Source organism: Nicotiana tabacum, chromosome 7 (genome assembly GCF_000715075.1).
Source record: "Nicotiana tabacum cultivar K326 chromosome 7, ASM71507v2, whole genome shotgun sequence".
In the NCBI taxonomy this organism is placed as follows: Eukaryota; Viridiplantae; Streptophyta; class Magnoliopsida; order Solanales; family Solanaceae; genus Nicotiana; species Nicotiana tabacum.
The window spans coordinates 43,559,931-43,570,678 of NC_134086.1; the positions used below are offsets into that span (position 1 = coordinate 43,559,931).

General features: G+C 34.9%; 1 protein-coding gene across 1 annotated transcript; it reads right to left on the reverse strand.

Moving 5' to 3' along the window:
- Positions 1–5,927: 5,927 nt before the first annotated feature.
- LOC142162070 (uncharacterized) lies at positions 5,928–9,330 on the reverse strand. Its single transcript, XM_075218375.1, has 2 exons — positions 9,215–9,330; positions 5,928–6,777 (listed from the first exon to the last, which is right to left on the reverse strand). The coding sequence occupies exons 1-2, from the start codon at positions 9,328–9,330 to the stop codon at positions 5,928–5,930; spliced, it is 966 nt and encodes a 321-aa protein (XP_075074476.1).
- Between the last annotated feature and the right edge of the window lie 1,418 nt (positions 9,331–10,748).

Genomic DNA, 10,748 nt, shown 5'->3' on the forward strand with positions numbered 1-10,748 from the left:
GGCTGAAGGTACGTTCCTTGTATGATTTTCGCTGCATTGGTTCTGTATATGTATTCGAATTTCAACATGTGGTATCCGAGCTTACCTTTAATCGTGTTGTTCTGTGTCGAGATTGTGTTCATGACGATGCATATCTCGTTTTGAACAAATCTGTCTATTCAGTTTTATATAGAATACTCATCGACCTTGATTTGTGGGCAATGGGTTGTATTCTGTTAAATGGAATTGGTTCAAAATCACTAACTTTTAAATTGTAATACTTGTTTTCTTAAGTAACTCTCTTGTGATTCCTTTAAAGAGTTAGATCTAGCTATTGTCGGGATCCTCGAAGTTGTGTATCAATTGATTGGTTTAAAGCTTTTATTTATTTTTGTCGTCTAAAGGTGTATTGGACACTTAATTTTATGGATTTTAATTGTTTCAAGTTTATAAGATAAAGATGTTGAGACATGTGCCTGTAAATTGAAACTATCTTTGTAATTATCGAGTTTAAAATCTATTTGCTTTACTATTGTTTAAAATCATTCTTATGGTTATAAGAATCAGTTTTGGAGTTTATAAGCATTACGCTTATTTGATCATTGTGTGGCAAAATTTGTTGGCATTGCATATACTATTCGGTTTGATATATGATGTGACATGAACATATCTATAATTTATTGGAGTTTATAACGTTGCTACTAATTTAAAGAAATTAGTTTAATTATTAAAATTGTTTTCCTAATTGGGTTTATATAGGCATCTGCTTATACTTTGCATTGCCCATTGTTAAGAATCTAATCAATATTTGTTCAAGTTGATTATTTTGAGATGTCATATTTGAGTTTTCTTTTATGTGATGCACTTAGGAGTATAGCCACGACATCTTGAGTATTTAATATAAAAGAAATTGAGTTTATTAATCACATAACGTTTAGTGATTAAAGGTTATAATGACATCTATTTAGTCCATTCTTATTAAAATGGTAACCCGGCTCCACAGGGAGGTAACCATTTTGGTGAGATTAACTGAAATGAGATAGTAAATCTTTAAGTTAAAATTATCTTATGTCCACAGGTACGGATAAATTTTTATGTATTTTGGTTTACTAGTCTAATAAAGTTAGTAAATTTCATGCATGGGTTGCAACCTCTGCCCAGAGGAAGGTCTAGAATTTACTATGAATCGGTATTTTACGCGATTCACCTTTGATGGATTGTACTTCATAGCTTATGTATGTTTATCCTTGTTTTGCGGTCTTTACCGCTTTTCCTACCGCTATTTTTAATGAGAATGCTCGAATTCCAATGCTTTCTGGTGACAATTATGCTGAATGGAAGGAGAAAGTCCTTCTCATCTTAGGGTGCTCGGATTTGGACTTGGCACTCCGTGTGGATGAACTACCTATCCCCACGGAATCAGGTACGCCAGTTGCTAAGGCTAATTATGAGCGGTGGGAGCGATCTAATCGCTTAAGTTTAATGCTCATAAAAGCTCACATAAGCTAAAGCATTAGGGGTTCTATCCCTAATAGCGATAAGGTCAAAGCTTACATGAAGGCAATTGATTAACAATTCGTAAGCTCTGACAAGGCATTGGCCAGCACTCTTATGAAGAAGCTCTCAAGTATGACTTTCGACAGAAGTCGTACAATGCGTAAGCACATTATGGAGATGAGAGACATTGCTGCTAAACTCAAGTCCCTTGAGGTGGATATGTCTGAACCATTTCTTGTGCATTTCATTCTCATCTCCCTTCCTGCGGAATATGGTCCGTTCAAGATTTCTTACAACACACATAAGGATAAATGATCAATCAATAAACTTTTGACCATGTGTGTTCAAGAAGAAGAGAGGTTGAAGCATGAGATACCTGAAAGTGTTAATATGGTGTCTCATGGTAAGAGAAATGCAAAGAAGGGCAAAAGTGTTCCAATGAAGAAGAAAAGCACATTTGACAAAGATGCTTGTCATTTCTGTATTAAGAAGGGACACTGGAAGAAGGATTGCCTGAAATACAAAAAATGGCTTGAAAAGAAAAGTAATTTTACCTTTGTATCTGAAGTTTCTGATAATACATGGTGGATTGATTCTGGTGCTACAATTCACATTGCCAAAATCATGCAGGGCATTCTAACTCAGAGGAAGCCAATAGGACGTGAACAATACGTCTATTCTGGCAATAGGACGCGCTCACGTGTGGAAGGCGTGGGGATTTATAGGCTCATTTTGAAGGATGGTTTTCACTTAGATTTAGAAAATACTTTTTATGTTCCATTCTAGAAATTTATTTTCTCTTTCAAGACTATCGATTAGTGGATATGATTTGAATTGTTATTATCCTTCTGTAAAAATTTTGAAAGATAATAAAGTTATTGGTTTTAGAAATTTGAATGGAAATTTATATAAACTTGAGCTAGACCCCACATTTGAATGCAATGTTTTAACTTTGCATGATAAAGAAATTGACACTAAGCGATGTATTATCAATGAGAACTCATCTAGTCTTTGGCACAAGAGATTGAGACACATATCTATTGATAGAGTCAAAATATTGGTTAATGATGGAGTTCTAAAAGCTCTTGAGTTTTCTGACTTTGGGACTTGTGTGGACTACATAAAGGGTAAACATACAAACAAATCAATTAAAGGTGCCAAAAGGAGTTCGCAATTACTTGAGATCATACATACAGACATATGTGGACCTTTTCCTACCCCTTGCTTGAATGGTGAGAGATATTTTATCTCGTTTATTGATGACTATTCAAGATATATGTATCTTTATTTTCTATTTAACAAATCAGAAGCACTTGATGCTTTTAAAGTTTACAAAACAGAAGTAGAGAAACAAACTGGTGCACAGATCAAAATTATAAGATCTGATAGGAGTGAAAAATATTATGGTAGGTACACAGATAAGGGACAAGTTAAGGGTCCATTTGCTGAGTTCCTTGAAAGTGAAGGTATAATTGCTCAATATACCATGCCAGGAACACCACAACAAAATGGTGTGGCAGAAAGAAGGAACCGAACATTAATGGACATGGTAAGAAGCATGATTAGCAGATCAAGTTTACCTTTATCCTTATGGAGTGAAGCCTTAAAAATCGATGTGTATATTTTAAAAAGGGTTCCATCCAAGGCTGTCTCCAAGACACCTTTCGAGTTATGGAAAGGATGGAAACCTAGTTTAAATCATTTACACATTTGGGGATGTCCAACTGAAGTGAGGGTTTATAACCCACAACTAAAGAAGTTGGATGAAAGAACAATAAGCGGTTATTTTATAGGCTATGCAGATAACTCTAAGGGATTTAGGTTTTATTGTCCTTCTCATTCTCCTAAAATTGTTGAAGCTAGAAACGCTAAATTTCTTGAGGAGCATGAAGAGAGTGGGAGTGGTTTGACTCAAAGGGTAGAATTGGAAGAAATAAGGGAACCACCTGTGGTACCTTTATATATTGGAAACTTGAATGTTGCTCAGAAAAATTCTCATGAATTATAGGAACAACAACAAGTTCAAGAGCCACCACCACTTGAGGAGCCACATAAAGATCAACCCGTTTTACCTGAACCCACTGAAGAAGTGTCTGAACCAGTGGGAGTGAGAAAATCCTCAGGAATTAGAAAATCAGCAATTTCTAGCGACTATGTTGTATATCTCCACGAGTCTGATTATGATACTGGACTAAAAGATGATCCATGCTTGTTTTCACAAGCTATGAGTGGAGAAAACTCCATACTTTGGTATGATGACATCAAAGAAGAGTTAGAATCTATGGCTAAAAATAAAGTCTGGGATCTCGTCGAATTACCAAAGGGATCCTCTACCATAGGTTCCAAGTGGGTCTTTAAAACTAAAAGAGACTCATCGGGTAATATCGAACGATATAAAGCCATTTTGATTACCATGAAACCTTCTCTCCAGTTTCAAAGAAGGATTCATTGAGAATAATCATGGAATTAGTAGCTCATTTTGATTTAGAGTTACATCAAATGGATGTGAAAACAACTTTCCTGAATAGAGATCTTGAAGAGAAAGTATACATGAGCCAGCCTGAAGGATTTTGTGATAAGGACAAAAGTCACCTTGTTTGCAAGTTGAATAAATCCATTTATGGGCTAAAGCAGGGTTCCCGCCAATGGTATATTAAATTTCATAATGTTATTTCTTCATTTGGATTTACAGAGAACATCATTGATCAATGTATATACCTTAAGATAGGTGGGAGCAAATATAATTTTTTAGTCCTATATGTGGATGATATTTTACTTGCAAGTAGTGATTTGGGATAGTTGCACGAGACTAAACAGTTCCTTATCCAGAATTTTGAGATGAAGGATATGGGTGAAACCTCTTATGTCATTGGCATAGAGATTCACAGAGACAGATCTCAAAGATTACTTGGACTGCCTCAAAAGGCCTACATTGAAAGAATTCTAGAAAGATTCGGGATGAAGAATTGTTCACCTATAGAAGCACCCATAATTAAAGGTGACAAATTCTCATTGAATCAATGTCCACAAAATGCATTGGAAAAGGAGAAAATGAAAGACATTCCCTATGCTTCCCTTGTCGGGAGTCTTATGTATGCACATGTCTATACTAGACTTGATATTGCTTTTGCGGTAGGAATGCTTAGCAGATATCAAAGTAACACTGGTCTTGACCATTGGAAAGCTGGTAAAAGGGTCTTGAGATATTTGCAAGGAACCAAGGATTTTAATCTCACATACAAATACTTTGACTCATTGGAGGTGATTGGATATTCAGACTCTGATCTGGGTGGATGCAAAGACACTGGTAAATCTACTTCAGGACACATTTTCCTTCTTGCTGGAGGTGCTGCGTCTTGGAAAAGTGTCAAGCAGACCATTGTTGCAACATCCACAATGGAATCTAAATTTATAGCATGCTATGAAGCTACATCACAAGAGTTATGGTTGAAAAACTTTATTTCCGGCCTTAGGATTGTCGATTCCATTTCAAGGCCATTGAGAATTTTTTGTGACAATTCAGCTGTAGTTTTGTTTTCTAAGAATAATAAAAGTGGCAGCCGAAGCATGCACATCGACATAAAGTACTTGATGGTTAGAGACTATGTGAAGAAGCAAGATGTGAATTTTGAGCATGTTAGTACTACCTTAATGATTGCTGATCCTATGACTAAAGGTTTGCCGGCTAATATTTTCAAGAATCATGTAACCCATATGAGTCTTAGTAGCTCAAATTAGCCTTGCTTTATTCTCTAACAGTTTGTCTAGATATTATATTTATTTTGATATACATGATAGTGCACACTTTGATTTTTCATGTATTAATTGTTTTGTAATCATTGGATCAATAAAGTTGGACTTTGATTGACTTATATTAAGTTCATTCATAAAGTTGTTGACACTTTGTTAGAATGTATTGTGCATTGTAATACATGGAAGGAAGTGTTTGTTTAAGAGCATGACCGCCATGATTCATGTAATGATATGTTCTAGCTAAAGTGATTGTTGCACAACTTTTAGTTGAGTGATAAAGTCTGTGGCCATACTATGTGTTTATCTATCATAAAGGATTATCTAATTTTAAATATGTGGGCCAAGTGGGAGAATGTAAGAAATTCACCGTCTCTTTCTAGAGATTTCTAGTGTGGCCCACATATAAGGTAATAAATTATTTACCTTATCTTCTAAAGAAAATAATATATCAAATAATATTTTGTAATTACCATATATTAGGAGTCCCTAGGGTAATTATAATTTATGGATAAGTCCCTAGGGCTAAAGTATTTTGCCTAAGAGTCCCTAGCCTATCTATAAATACGCCTGTGACTCTATCAGTCTGGCATCCTACGATTGGCACAGGCTAGAAGGCTCTTAGATTTTCTGTCAAAGTTCTATAAGGCGATTCTACAACACTTGAACAACTATGGCTGAAGGTACGTTCCTTGTATAATTTATGTTACGTTGGCTCTGTATGTGTATTCGAATTTCAACATTTTGAGCTCAAGAACTTGATCTTCTTTATACTCAAGTGATTCCAAATTTGGAGCATCAATCTCCCCTATGTGCCCGCAATCCTCAATCATGAAGACCTTCAAGGATAGACTCTTGTAAATATTAAACGTTTCCAACCCTTTAGAAATGTGATTTAATGTCAAAGTCTCAAGGAATTGGGATGTTGCAATAACGCCATCGAGCAATCCATCAGATATCCTCACACGCGATAGCTCTAAAGATTTCGGATTATGATATTTAACAGTTTCCAGCAACAACAAATCCCCCAAACCACCAAAACAAGACAAGTGTTCAAGAGTTGGTGCTTGAATTTTAACAAGCTGGTCATTAAATGCTGAAATGGAAACTGACATGATCTTTTGAAGATTTCGCAGCTCAATCCTTTTCAACACATTCCATTCCTCAAGGATGAAACTGACAATCAAGGGGCAACTATTAAGTATAGTTTGAAGCATGTCGTCACTTAAACAGGCTCGAAATAAAGAAAGTTTTCTCAAAGAACAACAGTTCGCCCCACTACTAGATAATGAAACGCCAGTTAGAATACAACCATTCAGAACTAATTCTTTTAAGGATTTTGCTGCCAAGATTTTGAAAATAGGAAGAAGAAAGGGGCGTATATTGGCTCCAGGAGCTCCACAAACTAGATCTTTTACATCATTCTGAAGTGCGATGTCAAGCCACTTATCATACAGAGGAAAAATTTCAAACTTCTCAATAGGGATTTTCCAATACCTGTATCTCTCCAGGATTTTACCCACTATTTTTATGTCTTCCCGTTTATCAACACTGAGTTCAACATTGGGAAGAGTCAAGCAGACTTGTAGTCATGTTTTGGAGAAATGCTCAACTTGTTGCCTCTTTAAAACTAAGATAAGAGAGTATTTCTTGAATTAGGCATTGAGGCAATATGTCTGTTGTTGCTCTCTACCATTGTTGTGGCTTGAAAGTTGCTATATTTCAACCCTACTGCGCAGAGAAATTTATGTAGTGCCGTTTTTGTAGAAGCCAAGGTGGAAATGTAAATAGTAAACCGCTTATCTAGGAAACCTATTTCTAACGGGCTTACATAACTTATCTTCCCTTTTTTAGCTTAATTCTTCGTCATAATTTTTTAAAATATATATACCATAACATGCAAAAATAAAAGTTTTGTTATATATTGATTAAAATGGCACCACTTGTTTTATCTAGGTCAATCCTCACATATTAAATTTTTTTTTGGTGGTAGTATATTAGACAACCAAAATGGAAATATTACATAGTATAGTTACCCCAAAAATAATAGTATTGAATCTTAGATCGCTTCTTGGATTGAATAGACTACCCTAGATCTCTTCTAGGGTTAGAATAGACTAAAGTGAGGGTAATACTTTCATGTAATCAACATTGTCAAAAATTAATTAAGCGATAATAAATATTGATACCTTTGAAGTGCATTATTTCAGCATAAAAGCGAATCTGAAATCATAATTTAAAAAAAAAATGCTCATCCTTCTCTGTTATTTGCATTTTTTTAGCATATCGGCTTGCTATTGTTGCTCTTCTCAACATTTCATCTTTTTTATCATCTACAGACCTTTCGATGGATTACCAATTCTTATTAGTTTTCTTCCAATTTTTTCAATTTTATTTCTTGTTTAAATCTTTTGAAGACATCCTAGTGAAGACCCTCCAGTGCCTGCTGCCGACATGCCGGACAATGAGAAGTTTATGATTAATTGTTGAGGCATGGAAACAGGCAGATTTTCTTTGCAAAGGCTATATCCTAAGTGCTTTGGAGGATGACTTGTATAATGTCTATAGTGTTACGAATACTTTGAAAGAATTATGGGATGCACTTGAGAAGAAGTACAAGACTGAAAATGCATGCTTGAAGAAGTTTGTGGTTGCCAAGTTTCTAGACTATAAAATGATAGACAACAAAACTGTTGGAACCCAAGTTCAGGAGTTTCAACTTATTTTTCACGACCTTATTGCTGAAGGTATGGTCGTTAATGAAGCATTTCAAGTGGCTGCAATGATCGAAAAATTGCCTCCTTCGTGGAGAGATTTCAAGAACTATCTTAAGCATAAGCGCAAAGAAATGAAGTTGTAAGATCTTGTGATTTGTCTCAAGATTGAGGAAGACAACAAAATAGCCGAGAAGAAGTCTCGTGAAAATTCAACGATCATGGGTGCTAGTATCGTTGAGGAGACTGCTCCAAAAAGTAAGAAGAGGAAGAGGTCTTTTGGACAAACTAAGGAGCAGAACAAAAAGAAATTCAAGAGAAACTGCTATAATTGTGGAAAAACTGGTCACAAAGCCCTTGATTGTTGTCTCCCGAAAAAGGATAAGAAGAAGGGACCGGCCAACATAGTGGAGAAAAATAATGACATTGATGATCTGTGTGCAATGCTTTCGGAATGCAACCTAGTTGGAAATCCGAAGGAGTGGTGGATTGATATTGGAGCCACTCGACATGTTTGTGATGTCAAAGAAGCATTTGCGACTTACTCTACTGCTGATCCCGAAGAAGAGCTTTCCATGGAAAATACTGCAACAGCCAAGATTGAAGGTTATGGGAAGATATTCCTGAAGATGACTTCCGGCAAGGTGTTAACGCTCAACAACGTTCTTCATGTTCCTACTATTAAGAAGAATTTAGTTTCTACTTCGTTACTTATTAAGAATAGATTCAAATGTATATTTGTTTCTGACAAAGTTGTTGTAAGCAAGAACGAAATGTATGTTGGAATACCTCACAAAGGGCCTTTTCAAACTAGATGTAATGGTTGTTGACAATATGAATAAAATTTCATCTTCTTCTTATTTATTAGAGTCAAATGATTTATAGCATATTCATTTAGGACACGTCAATTACAAAACCTTGTGGAAGTTAATTAATTTAGAAGTATTGCTTAAATTCGAGTGTAATAAATTAAAATATCAAATATGTGTTAAATCTAAATTTGTAAAACATCCTTATAAGTCTGTTGAAACACTACTACAAAAAAAAGGCCTTTGGCGGCAATTATTTAGCGGCAATAAGGAAATGGTCGCTAATAAATTCTTTAAGCTTAAATATTAGCGGCATATGACCATTAGCCAGTAAAAGATATCCTTTTACCGGCAATAAAAAATAATAACCACTAAAAATTACTAATTAAAATTAATCTTTTATTATTTTAACTTTTCCTCCGCACAAAAAAGAGAAACATCTTTCCCTCCAATTTTTTTGGATACCTTTTATCGTTTCCCTTCCCAATTAGAAAAAAATAGAAAACAATTAGAAAACGATTGAACAGTTGAATCGACTGTTGCTGCCACCAAAACCTAACTCGCTTCTGCATCAACGGCATTGCGATTTACCGCGATTTAGAGTGCGTCAACGGCAGTGCCTATCTTCTTCCTAGGTAAATTCTCTTCTTCCCCTGTTAACTTCTCTTCTTCCAATAGATTTACAGTAGACTTACAGTAAATCAGTTCCTTGAAATCGATTTACAGTAGATTTTGGATTGATGCTAGTCGAATGATTTACAGTAAATCAGTTCCTAACTTGTTGTTGCGTCAACAACCTGCCGTAGTGCCCGTCTATCTTCTTCCCGTGTGACTTCTCTTCTTCCCTATTAACTTCTCTTCTTCCCCTATTAAATCAGTCGTTTGCAATCGATTTAGAGTAGATTTTAGATTGATGTTTGTCGATTGATTTACAATAGATTCTGTGTACATTAATCTGGTAAAAGTCATGTCATATGGCTGTTCTTATTTGGATGTAGAAAATCCTGATTTAGGAAGTTTGTTTCGGCCGCTTATCTCTTATATCTAAATTTCTCCTATGTTATAAACCAATTTTTGGGAAAGAAACTCATATAGTTGTCGAGGTTAATGTTCTTGTATATGGGATTCGTGTTCTGTTTGAAACAATGTATGTAGCATAGACAAAGATTCAGATTCTTTAATAAGCATGGACGCCCTTTGTTACTTTAAGAATGACCTTCAAATGGTGTAAAACAGGTCCTCGACTATTCATATATTAGATTGAACTTTGTTAAGTGCTTAGATAAAGAATATAAATATATAGAGTACCGCTGAGATATCTTTCTTATTGCAAAATCTATCCATTGCCAAGACTTATTCTTTTCCATATTAAAGGTCCATATCATGGGTGTGAGGTTTGCTAGAGCAACAGTTATGAATAATCTATAAATTAGTGTACTATTGAATTAAAAGAAAAGGCATGCATGTAGTAATTTGTAAATGATTATGAACCTATACTTACCAGAACATTTAAGGTTTTAGTTAGAGTAGTAGTACAGAATTCCATCCTTAGGAGAGAATTTCATTAAGCTAGTAACTAAGTTAAGGTACACAGGCTATGGTATTTTTGTTTCTTTTCTATCATCATGTTAAAGAATGATGGATTATTCTAATTCATACAATGATATGATAGACATTGCATCTTAGAAACTTATATTTTCTTCGGAAAATTTGATTTTAAGAGGTCAAGTTTTGATGTAGATTATTAAATAGGCTGTGAATTTGTAAAAGTATTGCTTTTTTTTTTTGTGTTTGCTAAGTCGTTAGTGATATTTGTTTGCTGTTAGATTGATAATTGATTAATTGAATTGATTTCTCCTCTGTTCTGGTATTGTTTTATCAATTGGTTCCTCTGTATATTTTCTAAGGCTACTTTTCACCATATAAAAGCTCAATCGCCAATAGGACATCTCAACCACAGTAATTCAGTCGTTTGTTAAGAAACAGCTTGGGCTGTTAG